General features: G+C 41.6%; 1 protein-coding gene across 1 annotated transcript; it reads right to left on the reverse strand.

Moving 5' to 3' along the window:
- Nucleotides 1-1376: 1376 nt before the first annotated feature.
- LOC308103997 (myosin heavy chain, fast skeletal muscle-like) lies at nucleotides 1377-18857 on the reverse strand (the record flags this gene model as incomplete). Its single annotated transcript, XM_080454239.1, has 39 exons — nucleotides 1377-1491; nucleotides 1590-1718; nucleotides 2314-2409; nucleotides 2512-2616; nucleotides 2700-2870; nucleotides 3444-3569; nucleotides 3649-3852; nucleotides 3961-4269; nucleotides 4400-4524; nucleotides 4666-4831; nucleotides 4924-5107; nucleotides 5200-5396; nucleotides 5483-5601; nucleotides 5773-5899; nucleotides 6010-6399; nucleotides 6484-6574; nucleotides 6694-6839; nucleotides 6929-7105; nucleotides 7230-7472; nucleotides 7970-8225; nucleotides 9602-9738; nucleotides 9844-9967; nucleotides 10093-10210; nucleotides 10324-10411; nucleotides 10691-10755; nucleotides 11012-11315; nucleotides 13112-13282; nucleotides 13376-13525; nucleotides 14127-14245; nucleotides 16071-16209; nucleotides 16769-16872; nucleotides 16956-17054; nucleotides 17340-17403; nucleotides 17487-17579; nucleotides 17703-17811; nucleotides 17902-17929; nucleotides 18023-18179; nucleotides 18426-18569; nucleotides 18651-18857. The coding sequence occupies 39 exons, from the start codon at nucleotides 18855-18857 to the stop codon at nucleotides 1471-1473; spliced, it is 5802 nt and encodes a 1933-aa protein (XP_080310365.1). The 3' UTR covers nucleotides 1377-1470.
- Nucleotides 18858-19128: the final 271 nt, after the last annotated feature.

Here is a 19128-nt window from a genome sequence, read left to right on the forward strand (position 1 = left end):
AAAGGAACCAAAAACACTTGTGTACTGGGTGGATTATTGTAGATGTTTGGTTGATGCCGAAGTAGTAGTCCGAATGTGATTCTGATTGCAACCAGGCATCAGCAGAACATCTATAGCACCGAGTAGAGCGTGAGACTAATTCAATGTTTTGTTTTTATTACAGATTGTGCCTGTGTACTGTTGACCGCTGTTCTTTTAACCTTTTTGTTTTTATGCTTTATGTTCCTACCTTTTTATTATTTGAGCACTGTTAGTGAGATCCAGTGCTACAGCCCCTGCGGCTTTAAAGTATAAACAAACTGTCCAACCACAGGTTTAATTCGGCTACGGCCTGAGACAGATACTTGGCTAATAGTTATACTGCAGATTGGCACTTAATTGATTGCTGTCTCCTTTGTGGTGTTCATGGCTTTTGGCCTTTTTGAGTGTACATTTGCAGTGATCTTTAATGCCAAATTACACATGGCTCTTAGTGTTTATATCTTGCTGATTTCCAGTGTTTAACTTGTGTGTGTGTGTGTGTGTGTGTGTGTGTGTGTGTGTGCAGACTTCAATAAGTAGGCCTACATTTCAGTGCAGCTATTTGGCCAAGCTTGTCTCTTTAGTAGCCCTATGCACTTTACTGGTGGACATGTGGAACTAGTTTTTAATCATTAAATATATGACCAATACATTGTACGTTCTCTTATGTGAATAAATATATATTTTTGCATTCCAAACCGACCATTATTTGTTCACTTAAACTGAACGCTTACCTTTGGGGAAGTTGACTGGATATAATAACCTGTACCTCGGGTCTCCCACCCTGTAATTGGGAGTGGCGTAGTCACACTGTGTATAAAGGAGTACTTGGTGACTCCTTCTGGTTACACTAAGATACGGTCTGTGCCCCATAGATTGTAGGGTAAAACGGGGAGGGGCTACTGGCAACCTGTTGTGAAATAAGGACAGATCTACAAGGCAACAACGCGTCGACACGCAAGGCGTTGTTAGCTTGTAGATCTGTCCTCCAGAAATTGTGGCGATTGCAGTACCTGCGGAAGTGATTTACATACGTATTGGGTCATAATGCGTATGTTAATTGTACATCGTGCAAGTACAGTAACGGTATGGGAAGCTTTTGGTGTTATACTGTAGGCATAATATTGAGTAATATTTTGTGCAAAAGTGTGTGAGTTGTATGGAGCATGCATCTGCCATTTTACCCTGGCGAACGCTGACTATCCACTCCATGGGTCTCGGCTCGGATTAGTGTAGGAGGATAATATACATATTCATTTTTGTTTATGTTTATAAAAAGGTATAGTGGACATGTGAGTTGGACCCAGAATTCAAACCACACAATAAAAAGTATTGACAAGACTAAGTAATGAATACAAGAAACAACAAAATACTTTTGTTACCATGCACTTTTATTGAATACAATGGGTCATATTTTATGACTTTGTACGGTGACTTGAATTGGAGAACTTATTCAGCAGCTTCTTTTCCCTGTAACAAAAGTAAAGAATATAATTTTAGATATTCAACATACATTTTCAGTTGAATCTTAGTTAACATAATGAACCTTCATATTGAACATGTATTACCTTGGAGTCACGACTTTTAGCTCTCATCTTGTTGACCTGGCCTTCAGCGATGTCAGCACGCTCTTCAGCCTCCTCCAGCTCATTCTGAACCTTTCTGCACTTGGACAGGTGAGTGTTGGCTGCTTCCTCCTACAATATGATAGAGATGGTTCAAAGCCTCAATATTTGAAAAGAGCATCTTACAATTATAGTCCAAACAAGACAATTTCAGGAAATTGTAATGAGTGGTTGTGACAAATACAGTGGCCCATGTAGCATGTTTATGAGTGAGCCTTGACAGGTTCTCATTGGAATGGCACAATCATGGCTGTTTTCTTGTTCTTGTTCGGCACCCCGAGCCAAAAATTGCAGCTAATAGGAAACAAAGTCTATTGCTTTCTGTAGTCCATTTTGGAAATGGACTTTTACCATTAGGCCTGAAACACACTGCCTGCGTCTGCAGCATGTGCATGCTTTTCCTTTCAGCACCCATGTTACAGTATAAGGTCAGAGCTTCCACAACGCCCATGTGTGCAGTGCATTGCAGTACCGCCGTGTGCATGCTATACTGCAGAAACATGGCAAGCTAGAGATTACATATTCCGCTTGAAAAACTGAAAAATGCTCTGCTGTTGGTCATATTAACAACTGATTCCTATTATACCTTTAATTATTCCATTAGTTAAACTATGACAACAACACTATGCCCATGGCAACCACAACTAAAGATGTATATTTGTCTTACCGCTTCCTCAGCCTGCCTCTTGTAGCCCTTCACCTTCATCTGCAGTTTGTCTACCAGATCCTGAAGCCTGCCAAGATTCTTCTTGTCCTCTTCAGTCTGAAGTAAAGTGAATTTATAACATCAGTTGTATGTTCATGCAATTTATTTTAATTTAGTCAGTGGCATGATGGTTATTTAAATGAACATGATATACAGTACCTGATATGTCAGCTCCTTCACTCTCCTCTCGTACTTGCGGACACCTTTAATAGCGTCTGCTCCGCCTCTCTGTGCTCCTTCAACCTCTCCCTCCAGTTCACGCACCTTCACAATGGAATGATGCACAATGAAATGATTTCTTCTTATTTCATTGACTATAAGCTGTGTTGAAGTAAACTACATCTTACCCTGCCCTCCAGTTTCTGGAGCTGCTTCTTGCCTCCCTTCATAGCCAGGTTCTCTGCCTCGTCCAGGCGGTGCTGCAGGTCCTTGACTGTGACCTCCAGGTTCTTCTTCATCCTCTCCAAGTGAGAACTAGTGTCTTGCTCCTTCTTAAGCTCCTCTGCCATCATAGCAGCCTGGAGAGTAATGTTTGTACAAGATAAAATAAACTTCATTGTACCGCAAGGAAAAGATTATGCTGCTTTATCACACAAAAAATCACAATATACAAATAATGTACATAGATAGATAAAAGATTCACATGTTGACTGTGAGAAAAATAGCTAATTAAAATGTTATTGGTAATAATAAGGTAATAAACAGATACTAGTGTCATAAGACCAGAAGGAAACAAACCAGGTAAATATCTTTATGGGGGGTCAGCCTGCACTGTAGCATTCTGAACCATCTGCCAGAAGCCAGCACCTCAGAATGTTGGTTTCAGAATGTTCTTTGTCTCCCTGAGCAAATATTTCTGATATAAAGACTGAAAATAGTGATGTTCCTTTTTTCCCTATGATCTTCATCATGGCTGTTTGAATAAGACAAGTTTAGCATTTAGTTCTCTGTTGTAGCCTATTCTAGAGCAACGGTTTTCAACATGGCATGCCATGAGCGAGCTGTATTGTATTGTACGTTTATATTAAGCATGCCAAAAGGATGTCTAATTGTCCTGGTATAATGGATGAGGGGCGGTCATCCTAACTTACATCAGTGATGGCTTTCTTTGCCTTCTCCTCAGCATTCCTTGCTTCTTGAACACTGTCATCCACTTCGCCTTGGACCTGGATCAGGTCACTCTCAAGTTTCTTCTTGGTGCCCAAAAGGCTTGTGTTCTAAAATAAAGATTCAGTTTAGCAATGCAAGTATGCATGACTTGTATGTTAAATATGTTGAGTTTTTCTATTGACTTACCTGGGAGTGCAACAGGCCAGCACGTTCACTAGCATCCACTAGTTCTTGTTCAGCCACTTTGCGGCCTCTCTCTGTCTGTTCCAGAGCCACTCTCAGCTCATCGATCTCAGAAACCATCAGGCCATTCCTACGCTCCACCATGGCAGCTTGCTCCTTCATATCTTCTTGGCCTCTGCAAGCATCGTCAAGGTGCAGTTGGGCATCCTAAAATAAATCACATTTGGGGTGGTCAAGTTAAGAGGAACATCAGATTGTGACTTGTTCAGTGCAGTTCCATTGTTTGAATATGTGTCTAACTAATATGTTTTGCACCTTAAGCTGTCCCTGGACGTTCCTCAGTTGCTTCTGGGCCTCAGCAGCCTGGCGGTTGGCATGGCTCAGCTGAACCTCCATCTCGTTCAGGTCTCCCTCCATCTTCTTCTTGATTCTCAGGGCATCGTTTCTGCTCCTGACCTCAGAGTCCAGAGTGCTCTGCATGGAGTCAATCACCCTCTGACTGTTCCTCTTGATCCCCTCCATCTCTTCGTCCTTCTCTGCCAGCTTCCTGTCAACCTCACCCTTGATCTGGTTGAGCTCTAGCTGGACACGAAGAATCTTGGACTCCTCGTGCTCCAGAGTACCCTAAAATGTAATACAGGATCAAAAGGTTGTAGGACATTTTTATGTAACATCGATCATATACTGCTACACTGTCTGAATATAAAACTTATTGAAAGAATTCTAAGATATAGTCAATTGGTAAAAGTTTTACCTCAGCTTCCTCCAGGGCTGTCTGGATCTCTGACTTCTCTGTCTCTGTCTGTTTCTTGGATTTCTCCAGCTCATGGATGCTCTTTCCAGTCTCACCAATCTGTTCAGTCAGGTCTGAGATCTCCTCTGCAGTTGATTGAAAATAATGAATGAGCAACTTTCCAATCAGCAACTATTTTGTATTTGAATTTGCATTTGAATAAAGTTGTAGCTTGATCTTGAATATTTAATGATTTTATTATTTTACTGTTATAAAAAAAAACTCACGTTGCAGGTTCTTGTTTTCACGCTTCATGGTCTCCAGTTGGTCCAGAGACTCCTCATAGGAATTCTTCATTTTAAACATCTCAGTGCTGAGTGAACGAGCCTCTTTCTGGGCTCCCTCCAGCTCGGCCTGGCCCTCTTCATATTTCTGCTTCCAATCTGCCAAGACCTGCACAGCATTTGTAACGAAATGTGTAATTTACCCCAGTTTAAGGAGGCAAGAATGATTTTGTTCTAAATAAATAATGTATGTCAAAGCACCTTATCAAAGTTCCTCTGTTTCTTGTCAAGGTTGGCAGCCAAACCATTGGCCCTCTCCACATCAATCATGAGGTCTTCCACTTCACCCTGGAGTCTCTGTTTGGTTTTCTCCAGAGAGGCGCACTTGGAATTCACAGCCTCGATTTGCTCCTCAGCTTCCTGAAGACGCTGGGCGAGCTTCTTCCTGTTGATCAGTTTTAAATGGAATCAAATTATTTAGAGCAATATTTTGTATAGTGAGTGGTACCTGATGTTGTAAAAACACTGATCACTTACTTAGCTTCCTCCAGCTCCTCAGTGCGTTGGACAGCATCAGTCTCATACTTGCTCCTCCACTGACACACCTCAGCGTTGGCCTTGGACATTCCACGCTGCAGCTCGGCCTTGGCCTCCTGCTCCTCCTCAAACTGTTCCCTCAGAAGGTCGCAGTCATGGCGAGCTGATTGCACAGCATGGGCAAGGGCATTCTTTGCCTGTCAAAAGAAAAATGCCAAAGAAATGTCAGCTGGATATAATTACAAAAATACTATTTGTAAAAAAAAAAGAAGCTGTTCCTTACCTTAACCTCCTCTTCAACGTGTCTCTTCAACTCCTCAATCTGTTGGGTGAAGGCCTGCTTGCCTCTGGTGAGCTGAGAGACGAGACCTTCTTTCTCCTCAAGTTGACGAGCAAACTCACCTAGTTAGAAATTTAAATATTTGTTTCAAACTTTTCAATAATCTTTGTTGAATATATATTCCTTACATTTCTGGGATGACTGCTGATCAAAGCATTATCTCTAATTATGTAATTTGCTCAAGTACTATTGACAAACCATGTAGGCTACTACACTTTACGATGAACATTTACCATTTTCCGTCAACAGTCTTGCTCTCTGAGCTCCAATATCATTTAACTGGCGAACATTCTCATCACTCTTGGCCTTGATTTCACTGAGTTGGTCTTCAAGGGTGCGGCACATCTTCTCAAGATTTCCCTGTTGATTAACATTGGACATATTCAATCACTGAAGTAACCTACAATGTATTCCCTTGTTTTAGTAATTCTTGTATTTGTAAAGAATTACACACACGCATTCTATTCTACCTTTGCCTTAGCAACAGCTTCCATGTTGCTGGACAGGTCATCGATCTCCATCTTGTATTCACTCTTCTCCTTCTCCAGTTTCTGCTTGACACGCTGGAGGTTGTCGATCTGCTCGCCTAACTCTGCAACGCTGTCCGCCTGTTTCTTACGGAGACCAGAAGCAGTGGCTTCATGCTGCAGGGTGGACTCTTCGAGGTCACGACGCAGCTTCTGGAACTCAGCCTCACGCTTCTTATTCATCTCGATCTGAGCAGCGGTGGCTCCACCGGCCTCTTCCAGCCTCTCGCTGATCTCCTCAAGTTCCCTGGAGAGGTCAGCTCTCTGCTTCTCAACCTTGGCACGAGCGGCACGCTCTGCCTCGATCTCCTCCTCCAGTTCTTCAATGCGAGCCTTTCAAATTAATGAACATATTAAAATCCTAATTTACACTTACTTATTATCAACGATTTTAAAGAAGATGAATAAAATAAATACCTGGAGTTCTTTGATCTTCTTCTGCAGCTGGGCTCCCAAAGATTGCTCATCCTCAATCTTACTCAGAAGCTGGCTTACTTCAAAGTCCTTCCTGTGGAATACAGTACATCATATTTTAGTGGTAGTTTTTATCCATGGCATTTCATATTAATAATACATAATATGAATAAAAATAACAATATCAATTATTCATATTGTGGTCCACATTACTTCTTAATCTTCTCATCAGACTGCTGCTTGTCATTCTCCAGATCCATGATGGATTCCTGGGCCAGTTTCAGATCACCCTCAAGCTTTCTCTTGGCTCTCTCAAGGTCCATGCGGAGCTTCTTCTCTTGCTCCAGAGAACCCTCCAACTGCACAACAATATATTTGTCTTAGTATTCAGTACAATAATAGACATACCGTATACGTTCAAAACATCCAATTGACTTGATAAACTCACATCGTCAACTTGCTGCTCCAGCTTGGTCTTGGCCTTGGTCAGAGTGTTGACTTTGTCTTCCTCTGCCTGCAGGTCATCAAGAGTCTGCTGATGTGCCTCTTGGAGGGCCTTCTTTTCCTTGGTCAGCTTAGCAAGACCTTCATCCTGAGAGGCCATCTCCTCAGTCAGGTTCTTCACCTGAATAACATGAATGAATGGATCATTATTGTTCTATAACTTGATAAGACGGCTTGAGTGTATAATCATGAATGGATCATTATTGTTCTATAACTTTATAAGACGGCTATGTATAATGTTGAACCTTGTTTTCAGTGGCGTGTTTCTCCTTCTCCACTTTGGCCAGGGTGAGCTCCAGGTCATCAATGTCCTTCTTGAGCTCAGAGCATTCATCTTCCAGCTTCCTCTTCTTGGCAGTCAGTTCAGCATTGATCTCCTCCTCGTCCTCCAGTCTCTCAGTCGTCTCTTTGACCTTTGCCTCCAACTGGATCTTACTTTTAATAAGACCCTCACATCTCTCCTCAGCATCATTCAATGCTTCATCTCCCTGGTTGTCAATGAAAAAGATAAGTGAGGGAAATTGTTGCAGCATTTGTTCTGGTTGAGATATAAGAGATTTGTTTTGCAGCTGCTTCCTGGGGGGGGGGCTACATTAACACAGGGGAGATTAACTGACTTAACAAGCTGATGAAGAAGGCAGGCTCTATCATTGTCAGAGCCTGGACGGTACGGAGGCGGTAGCGGAGGTGAGGACAAGGAAGAAGCTTGAGGCTATCAACCTCCTCCAAAAGAATATACTATAGTAGTGCGTGGTTGAGGAGCAGTGGCATATACAGATTCAACTTCCACCACAGAAGAACGACAAATTGGGTCAGGCCTTTGTGATGGTAGCCATGTAGCTATACAATGATGCCAACAGCCGTTCGACCACCAGACATTCTCTGCCATGGTCTACATCTACATTATACATTAGATAAAATATTTAAGATAGGCTGATAAACAATATGAAATATTATCAACATTTCCTGTACAAGTGTAACTTACTGATGACGCTGCCGTTGCAAGGTTATTCTTCTCCTGCGTCACAGCCACCAGTTTCTCTTCCAGTGTCTTCTTCGTGGCCAGGGCAGCAGCCAGGTCAGTCTTCATCTTCTCATAGTTCTCTTTCATGTTCTGCAGCTCCTTCTCAGTCTCAGCGCTCTGCAGGAGAGGCTTGATCTTGAAGTACAGCCCCATCCATGGCCAGTTTTTCACATTGCAGAATGAGCGCACGTTGAACTGGATGGTGTAAACGGCCTCTCTGTGGAAAGCGGTTTCAATGGATCATGATTTAGCTGAAGATCGAGGGTTTCCATGTAATAAGACTGCAGGCTGTTATTAAAGCTGTTATTATTGTGTCATAGTTGTTTCTGTTGTTGTCGTTATTATTAGTGTGGTTGCAACCAGACTATAGTACTCTATGAAAAAAAACGCATCTCCTACCACGTCAAAATGACCGGCTTGACCGGGAATCGTGTGCTTGTATTTTGCTAAGAGATTGGTTGCATAGTTTAATTGATATTAATTTATTAGTGAATTACATTTCCCCATCCACTTTAATGGAAAATGGGAAAATTAAAAAACTAGATTTCAAGTATTTTTTTCTCAGAAACTGTAAGGGCTAGAGTTAAAAGGCTTGGAGGGGAGGTTTATAATTTAGTCCGAAATTATCCCCAAAAAAATTACACTAGTCGGCCTCATGGTGGCGCTATAAAAGCCCCCTTTACGTTTTGGCCTATAACTCTTTAACCGTAGGTCGTAAAATACAAATATTTTCCCCTAGATTCCTTGGGTCAAGACGCAACTTCCCATATAGGCCACGCCCATTTGCATCAGGATAGATTTTCCGCCATTTTGAATTTTCTTCAAAACACACCTTTTGCTCCTTATCCTTCAAATTTTGTCCAAATCTCACACAAATCGGTACACGTGATCTATGGACCCATGCGATAAATATATCCAAACAGCATTTTGATAGTCCTTACCGTTCGTCCGTAATTGGCTTCCAAAGTTAGTGGGAGGGGCCCGTTTTACAAAGAATGCCAAAAATCACGAACGGAAAGTCCGGTCAATCCCAAATTTGAATCACATGTCGAGGGTGGTTTACTTAACAAATCCCCAAAAGCATTTCCACTTTGACCCATAGGGGGCGCCACAAATGCACAAAACGTAACCGTTTGATGCAAAAACATGATTTTTGGGGGTATCAATCCTCTCAAAATGAAACGCAAGTGATCTCAGGAGTGACGTGACAATGTAATTGGCACAGCCTTCGACGGTATTCCTCCCAGCGTATTCCTCGAGTCCCGGCGGCAGCGACCCGCGACTCGCGTCGGCGCAACCACACTTTGCAATTGTCCTGAATTGCGAAAATTCTAGTTGCTGTTGGTATTATTGTTGTTAACCCCCGGGAAGGTAAATGCAGATGGCCACCCGTCCTAGAGCCCGTATCTGCTCAAGGTTTCTTCTCCTGTTTGAGGGGAGTGTTTTTCCTTACCACCGTCATCAAAAGCTTCCTCGGTAATGTTTGCTATTTTTATTATAATGATTTGACATTTTACTTTTGTTTTATTGAACAGCAATGACAACGTTTACTTACAAATTGTACTTAATATTGAATTGATGTTTTCATATTACCTCCTGACCGTCATCTTGACATATTCCTTCCTCATGAGGTAAGCTCGTCCGAGAGCCTGAGTCATGGTGACCAGAGCAAACAGCTTTTCATCTCGCATCTCCTCAAGGACACCCAGCAGACCAGCTTTGAAGAACACCTGAATACAATGTTACAAACACTGAGCATTGAGCAACTAAACAACCGTAAAATCTACTTTTAGTCCTCTCTGGATAATGTTAAACCAGAATGGGAGTGTGTTTACCTTGGTGTGTCCAAACTTGTACTCATCATGAGGTACGTCAATGGACCCAAGAAGCTTCTCAGAGGCTTTCTTGTTGTCCATGAACGCGCCATCGGGACATGCGCTGGCATTCAGTACTTTGTACCTGTTTTTTTAAAGTTCATGGTCATTTTGCGCTGACATTCAGTACTTTGTACCTGTTTTGTAAAAGTGGGTCATTTTGTGTTAATAGGTGTGGAACTAAAAGTTGCTGGAAAAAGGAATGAATACCTCTGCTTGAAGTCAGCATAGGGGATTCTGCTTGGGAAGCCCTTTGTACAAATCCTGATGCCCTCCAGCACACCGTTACACCTCAGCTGGTGGATGACCAGGAAGTTCTCCATCAGGCCTGTAAAGATGTTGCTTCATTATTATTAGGACAAAATAGTTACACACTGGCCAAAGTTGCATTCAATGGCCACCTCACAATCATTTGTTTAAATGTTTATTTTCAGTGTTTACCTGGAGTCTTGGACTCGTTGGGAATCAGGCAACGCACAAAGTGAGGATGAGTGCTCCTCAGATTGGTCATCAGCATCCCCAAGTTCGCCTATTGAGACAATTATTATTAGTAAAAAGTAAGACAATATTGTACTTTTCCCCCCACTAGAATTATTGGAACTGTTTAGATTCTAGCTACTTGACAGATTTAGATTTTTCTAAAACATACATTAACCACTTAAGCCCTGTTTTAAACTTCAGCCATTCAAAGATAGCTGCTCTACAAGCTCACATCATGTGATACAGAAATTGTTTAATTCCAACATGAAAAGACATGCCTATTTTTTACAGGCATATAATGTTGATAATAATGAATAAATATTCTTACCCTGAAAGCACTAGACACAGTCTGCATGGAACCACCCTTCTTCTTGCCGCCCTTCTTTGTGCTATCTGTTTATATTGGTTAGAATCATGAGTGGACAGTTTCTCCCGCATCCCTCCTTTTCTTCATTTGTTAACAGACATATATTTTTTGATATACAGAATGAAAATTCCTCCCTTCTTGTCAAATTCTGAGTGTTTATAGTATTAGGCTAAGGTGGGGGATAGAACACATTACATTATGTTATTATATTAATAAACATACCTTCAGACTCAGGAGGAGGATAGAACACATTATATCATATTATTATATTAATAAACATACCTTCAGGCTCAGGAGGAGGATAGAACACAGCCAGCAGTTTAACTGTAGACTTTTGGAACAGCCCAATGACAGAGTCGTTCAGGGGGTCCTTGTTCTTCTCAAGCCAGCCTGTGATGCTGTAGTCCACAGTTCCAGCGTAGTGGACCAGGGAGAAGTGGGCCTCACCCTTGCCTTTGGCCGGCTTGGGCTTCTCAAAGGCCTTGTTCTTCCCAAGATGCTGGTCAAGCAACTTTTCGGCGAAGGTTTTGTCTGAAGACTTTGGGAACATGCACTGCTCTTCAAGGATGGAGAAGATGCCCAAGGGCTTTGTAAAGGAGACAAAAGAGACAAATCACCACAAACGAAGTGCCAATGACAAAAACTATATTATCATCATGTCCGCACAACATAATTGTATACCTTCTCAATGAGCTTAATGCAGACAGCCAAGTCCATGATAATATATAATAATATAATAATAATTGTATAACTTCTCAATCAGCTCAATGCAGACAGCCAAGTCCATGATAATATGTAATAGTATAATACTAATTGTATACCTTCTCTTTTTTATCTTACATTTTTATCCCACGATTTTGTAACCCTATTTTTTACACCCAGTGCCAATTGTCTATGTAATCCTGGGCACTACCTTCCCTCTGCCAACCTAGGGAGGCCAGGGCCGAGCTCATGCCTCCTTCAGTGCATGAGAGCCAACTGACCTTCTTATCACCTGACAGGGGAGAGGTTCCCTGGTTGGACGTAGTGCGTGGAAGGAACACGTTATTCCAACCAGTTCCATTCCCCTCCATCAGGCACCCCGGCTGGCCAGGGGGAGGCAGTATAATGACCAGGATTACTGCATGTTTTTGTGAGGTTACCTACCCTAGGAGACACGGGGAGAACATGCAAACTCCACACAGAAAGGCCCTTTCGCCAACCCCACCTAGGGTATGGGCACTGATGACGCGGAGGAGAGAACACGCCCCCAGCGCCCACAGCGTCCCCTGCGGGAATCGAACCCAGGACCTTCTAAATGTGAGGCGACAGCGCTACCGACTGCGCCACCATGCCCCCTTTGTATTGTATACCTTCTCAATCACCTCAATGCAGACAGCCAAGTCCATGATAATATATAATAGTATAATAATGATTGTATACCTTCTCAATCAGCTCAATGCAGACAGTCAAGTCCATGATAATATATAATAGTATAATAATAATTGTTGTTTAAATCCCAGACAATAGGAACACAGAGGGGGTAGGGCTTAAGCAATTACAGCCTGTCCATATTGGCCGCCTAAGAGCACCTACCAAGTTTGGGGCGTTAAGAATGCTGGGAACTGGAGTTATGGCTGTTTAAAGCCCAGCCAATAGGAACACAGAGGGGCAGGGCTTAAGCAATTACAGCCTGTGTTTATTGGACCGTCTAAGAGCACCTACCAAGTTTGGGGCATTTAGCAAGCTGGGAAATGGAGTTATGGCTGTTCAGCCAATAGGAACACAGTGGGGGCGCCCACTGGGTGCCACATATGGTCCCTGTTGTGTCTATTCTGATGGCAGACCCCTGACTAGTGTTGGTGCCAAGTTTGGTGCGGATCGGGGCAATGGTACGCCTCGCTGTTCCGCATGTTACATTTGTGACGTCCGTCCACCCGCCCGTCCTCTAGACAACATAAATTATCCCGCTAATTAAATGGCTACTTAAAGTGAAACAAGATTTCTCAAGTCTAGCGAGAATTTCGGTGGGGCGAATTCAAGACAGTCACGTTGGATAGTATTCTGTCACTATGAACGTCTGATCTCACCAAAAAAAAACAAAAACAAAAAGCTATTCAAATATGCGATTTAGCGCCCATAGGCGCGCGTTTTTAGCTGTGACGGACCCGGGATGGAGTTATGACATTTTTCTACTGTACCACTCATTCTAGGATATCATAACATCATAGAAAAGGTGAGAAAACCGTGGGGAAATTCCTTTAATAAATAAATTAATAAATGTAAATAAAATTTCGGTTACTGCATTTCTATTTCTCGCAGAAATAACACACAGCTGAATTCAGTGATTGACCAATCAGAATTAAGCATCCAACCAAGCCGTGTAATAAAATATAATAATACCTTCTCAATTAGCTCAATGCAGACAGCCAAGTCCATGCCGAAGTCAATGAGATCCCAGGGAATTCCTTCCTTCTTGTACTCTTCTTGCTCCAGAACAAACATGGTGTGGTTGAAAAACTGTTGCAGTTTCTCATTGGTGAAGTTGATGCACAGCTGCTCCAGGGTGTTGAACTGTGAGTGGAAATATCATTAGCCCAATTTCTTGTAATTGTGTAATTGTGACAAAAATAATAAGTCTCCCACTTAAAACAAGTCCATGCTTACATCAAAGATTTCAAAACCAGCGATGTCCAGCACACCAATGTAGTAGTTTCTCTGCTGCTTGGTGTCCAGCATCTCATTGATCCTAACAACCATCCAGAAGAACTCCTTCTCATAGAGGGACTTGGCCAAGGCACCAACTGAGTTCATTACCTATGGAAATAGGAACGTTATTAGTAGGGGTGTGAATTACACAATTTACAATTAGGCATTTAGCAGACACTCTTAATCCAGAGTGATTTACAGTAAGCAAGGAAAACACGAGGTAATGCATCAAATGCATTGCATTAGTAATCTAGGATCATAGGTAAACCAATAACCTATCATCAGTCTAAACATTATAATCTAAAACAATCTATAATCTGCACATTGATGCACACTTGGATGCCAGGTCTACAGATTAACCTGGCATCTGTCTACATAACATGCCTTCGAAATTACATTTAGCCTTTGCATAAGCCTGCAAGGTCATCAAGGCTAGGGCAAGTTCTACGGCAAGTGCTACGGGCTATGGAGTCTGAAGAGGTGAGTCTTCAGATTAAGGCGGAAGATTGGGAGTGAGTCTGCAATGGGGAGTTTGTTCCACAGTTTGGGAGCCAGAAGGGAGAAGAGTCTGTCCCGGGTGTTTTTACAGAAGATGATTTAAGACAGTCTGGACACAACTCAAAAAGATATTAGAGTTCTAATGGTATGCTGTGTTGAGAATATAAAGTGTGTATGAAATCAGAACATGGCAATAATGTAATTTACTCACCTGTGGCACAGTCTGTCCCTTAGTGACATACTCGTTTCCAACTTTCACTCTGGGGTAGCAATACGCCTTAAGCATCTCTGCTGAGTTTATGCCCAACAGGTAGCAAATCTTGTCAGCCTCTGAAATGTTCATACAATTTACAATTTAGGCATTTAGCAGACGCTCTTAATCCAGAGTGTGATATACATTAATATATATATATACATATATATATATATATATATATATATATATATATAGTTTTTTATACCAGATTTTTGTAACCCTTTCTTTTACCGAGTGCCAATTGCCTAAGCTTTAATCCTGGGTGCTACTCTCCCTCTGCCAGCTTGGGGAGAGCCCCGAACTGAGCTCATGCTTCCTTCAATGCATGAGGAGTGAGCAGGCCGCTTCTTATCACCTGACTTTTGGGTGGAGTTTCCCCAGAAGGGTGTAGCGCGTGGAACACATTTATTTACCATAGGGGACACAGGGAGAACATGCAAACTCCACACAGAAAGGCCCTTTCGCCAAACCCACCTAGGGTATGGGCACTGATGACGCGGAGGAGAGAACATGCCCCCAGCGCCCACAGTGGGAATCGAACCCAGGACCTTCTCGCTGTGAGGCGACATCGCAACCGACTGCGCTACCGACTGCGCCACCGTGCCACCGTAAACGGTAAAATATAAAAAAAACTAGAAAAAGTGCTCCTCGGATTACAGGTCTCCGCCAGGTCAGGTAGGTTATTGTGGCCTCCTGGTGGCGCTATAATAGGCCAATGTGAAAAGGGTGCCATTTCTTCTTAAAACTTGCACGGCAATCGGACACTGCATTCATGATTTGAGGCATTTTGTTAAAAAAAATGTTTTGCTAAATTAGACCTGCGCTATAACAGGCCAATGTTAAAAGGGTGGCATTTGCTCCTCAATATAGTGTGATTGTGCGTGCAAAGTTTGACAGCAATCGGATGCTGCATTCATGATTTGCGGCATTTTGTTCAAAACAAGCCACTACTGCAAACTTTAGATGTCAATCTTAGGCAATCAGGATGGAATATGAAAAATCAAACACATCCGTCTTGATCACATGACTATAGAGATCATGTGTACCGATTTGCGTGAAATTTGCATAAAGTATTTAGGCTTAATAGCAAAAAAATTGTTTTACCTAAGTCGGCCTCCTGGTGGCGCTATAAAAGGCAAATGTGGAAAATGCAGGGCAAAGGTTTTTCCTTGACCTCTAGGGAGTGCGCTTACAAAATTTTACACAGATCGGTGCAGTTATAGGTAAAAACACGAATCGGCCTGTTATAGCGCCACCATGAGGATGATTTGAACATTTTCAAGTGCCATTTCTTCCCCGGCATAGTGGAAATATGCGTGCACAATTTCAAGGAAATTGCATGCTGTGTTCATGATTTGAGGCATTTTGTTCAAAACGGAGCACTCCTGCAAACTTTGGAAGCAATTTTTAGCCAATCAGGATGGAATAATTATGAGAAATCTGAAAGACCCGTTTGGTTTAATGACTATAGAGATACTGTGTACCGATTTGCGTTATGTTATATATGTTTTGCACAAATCGGCCTCCTGGTGGCGCTATAACAGGCCCATGTGAAACATTTGAGGCAGAGGTTCTGAATTGGCATCCAGGGAGTGTGTGTGCACAGTTTCGCTGCGATCAAGCCAACGGTGCCGGAGATTAGCTGTTCACAGACGAACACACGGACGGACGGACATACACACACAAGGACGGACGGACAGGGGGCAAAACATACTCTCTCGCCATGCCTTTCGGCCTGGTGGAGACAATAATAATAATGGAAATATATTGAAAATATATTTAGCTTAGTCCATTTAGAATGTAAGTAAATACAGCTAGTAGATGCAGCTAACCCTCCGTGTTAATGATACATAATAATAATAATAATAGTAATAATAATAATAATAAAGATTAGCTCACCCTCCGTGCCATCAGGTTCTGCCTGTTCTTCACGCTGCTTCTGTTTGAACTTCATGACACCATGATGCATCACTGCACCGGTGAACTTGTAGATCATCTGTTTTTCCTCACCGTTGAAGCCCAGGACGTCAATAGCATCCTGATGTCAATAAGCAGAGATGTATTCAAAAGATTGAGATTAAGCATTAGATTAACAAACATAATTTAGAACTGTGTACAACTCAACAGTTAACAAACCAACATACAGTATAAGTGTATATACATGGTATCTGCACATTTCTAAAGTGACAATTTAAGGACTTTTAAGACCTATACAATAAGTAAGTTGAAATAAAACAAATAAGACCATTACTGCATCAAAAGTAATCAACAAACTATACTATTCAAATTGTCAAACATTGGCCAAATTGTCGAATATTACCTAAGAAAGAGGTAAAAAAAAAACATGTAGATCGGCTATTTTCACAATATTTATCTGTGGAACCGAGTCAAACTAAATGTAATGCCTCAACTGCTACAATTCCAAGTGCTTGTCAGGATGGGGGGGGGTCCCCAGTTCAAATAGGATTAGTTTGGGGGGTCACGGGCACGGCCTGAAAACTTTGAGAACCACTGCTTTATAAAATACATTTTGCAGAGCAATTGACTGCAGTTCACACTATAGTGAGTATTAGAAAGAAACAAAAATGTTCACTGACATCAGTAGCGTCCAGCTCCACTTTGTCATCAATGCTGGCCACAGTGATCTGACCCATGCTGATCAACGGGAAGTCGTAGGGGTTGGAGCTGATCAGACACATTTCTTAAAAGGGATTAAAAAATGGTGAACATGTGTTTTTATTCATTAATTTATGTTCTCACTGCATCATCAGTAATTCCACTTACCAATAATCTCAGGTTTGTGGTTGGTCATCATCTGGAAAAAGATGTGATAACCTCTCTCTGCAGGAAGCTGATAGGTCACTCTAGACTTCTCCAGCAGATCTATATGGGTTGTACATAACTCATAGTAATAATAATAATAATAATGATAATAGTAATAATAATAATAATGATAATAGTAATAATAATAATAATAATAATAATAATAATGATAATAAGAATTATAATTATAATTACCCTTATAATTATAATTATAATTATAACAATTTCAATTATAATAATAATTATAATAATAACAATAATAATCTATATGGGTTGTACATAACTCAAAATGTAATCCTCAAATGAACACATATATAATTTATGATCTGTGAACTTCATACTTACATGTCTCAATATCAGCACTGGCCAGTTTACCCGTTGTGCCGAAATGGATTCTGATGAATTTACCCTGTTTGATATAGCACAATTAGTTGCATCTACACTGTGGAATTATTGCAGGTTTTCTAATAAAGTGTAATTATTTATACTTACAAAGCGAGAGGAGTTGTCATTCCTCACAGTCTTGGCATTACCATAGGACTCCAGCAAGGGATTGGCTGCAATAATCTGATCCTCCAGTGACCCCTAGAATGTTTTAGACAATTGAACATTTGGTCAGAATTCTTTTAAATTGAATTGCTATATTGCATACAAATGCTTTATGTTCAAAAACATGTATTTGTTGAAGTTAAAAACCTGTACATATACCTTGATTTTACCGCTATCGGCCGCCGATTTCTCTCCACCAGAACTAGCTGTTGCAAAGTACTGGATGACACGCTTGGTGTTCACAGTCTTTCCAGCACCGGATTCTCCACTGGTTATAAATACACATATTCAGAGAAATGCAGTTAGTGAATTGATGTACAATGTTCTATTTTTAAAGCCTAGTAGATGGGAAACTTACGTGATCAGGACAGACTGGTTCTCTTTATCTGTAAAATGTAAAGCAAGCTTTTAGTCATGGATACACCACAAAACCATTAAAGTTATATTATTGTTTTGACATTGTCCTGAGTAGTACGTACCCATCTGCATGAACTGATAGGCGTTGTCAGAGACAGAGTAGATGTGGGGTGGAGCCTCAATACGCTTCTTGCCTCTGTAGGCATTTACAACCTCCTGGTCATACACTGGGAGCCACTTGTAGGGGTTCACAGTTGCACAAAACAAGCCAGAGTAGGTCTGAAGGGGAGAAGAGAGAGAACAATAACATCATACAACATAGCACTGAGCATGCCACATATCTAGCACAACGGATCACTAGAGCTGGGATTACAGTCACGAGTTTCAAGTGGCATCAACTAATGAGCTAGTTAACTTCAGAAGAGTTTGTTTGCATTTGTTTTTCTATGGTTTTCACTTGATGATATAACTTGTACACTGTATTTTTCTTTCTTCGCTATCGACTCAGTATGTAGAAAACCTTACATAGATCATCCATGCTGCATAACGCTCTTTGAGGTTATACAGGACAGTGGCTTCACTGAGGTGGGTCATCATGGCCATGTCCTCAATTTTGTCATACTTGGGAGGGTTCATAGGGTAGACATCAGCCTCCTTTACAGTTCTTTCCTAAAAAAAAAAAGCACAACCTCAGAATGTAATGTGATTTTTACTGAGCCACTATTTGATTTTAGATACACCTCTACCTACCGCCTTATCCAAGAGCGTTTCCACGGTGACGTTGCCACCGTCCTTCTTTAAAATTTTACACTTGAGGTAAAGCTCCTTAACATCGGCCACATATGCTGCAGTTTTGCCATCAAAGGGTGCAGCTTGAGCCTCCATTCTCTCCCTCTCTGGCTTACGGAGATAAATGGCGGCCTTGCCATACTGCTCCATCTCTGCGTCCGTACTCATGGTGGCGGCTTTCTGTAGACAGACAAATAGATGGTGTTGATGCCTTTGCTGACTTGAGATCTGAGCAGATAATTGTAGGACTATTCTTATGGTTATAGCTTATTGTAGGTTTATTAGAAAAATTATGAACACTCACTTTTCCCCACTACCAGTAGCAGTAGAATCTTGAGTGCAACCCCTAAGAGTGGAAAAAACACATCATTTTGAGGACATTAACATGAGTTGATGACTCAATAGAAGAGGTGGGAAGACTAGCCAAACTGTAGTTGAG

The sequence above is a fragment of the Gymnoscopelus braueri genome, assembly GCF_963280865.1.
Source record: "Gymnoscopelus braueri genome assembly, chromosome: 17".
NCBI lineage: Eukaryota > Metazoa > Chordata > Actinopteri > Myctophiformes > Myctophidae > Gymnoscopelus > Gymnoscopelus braueri.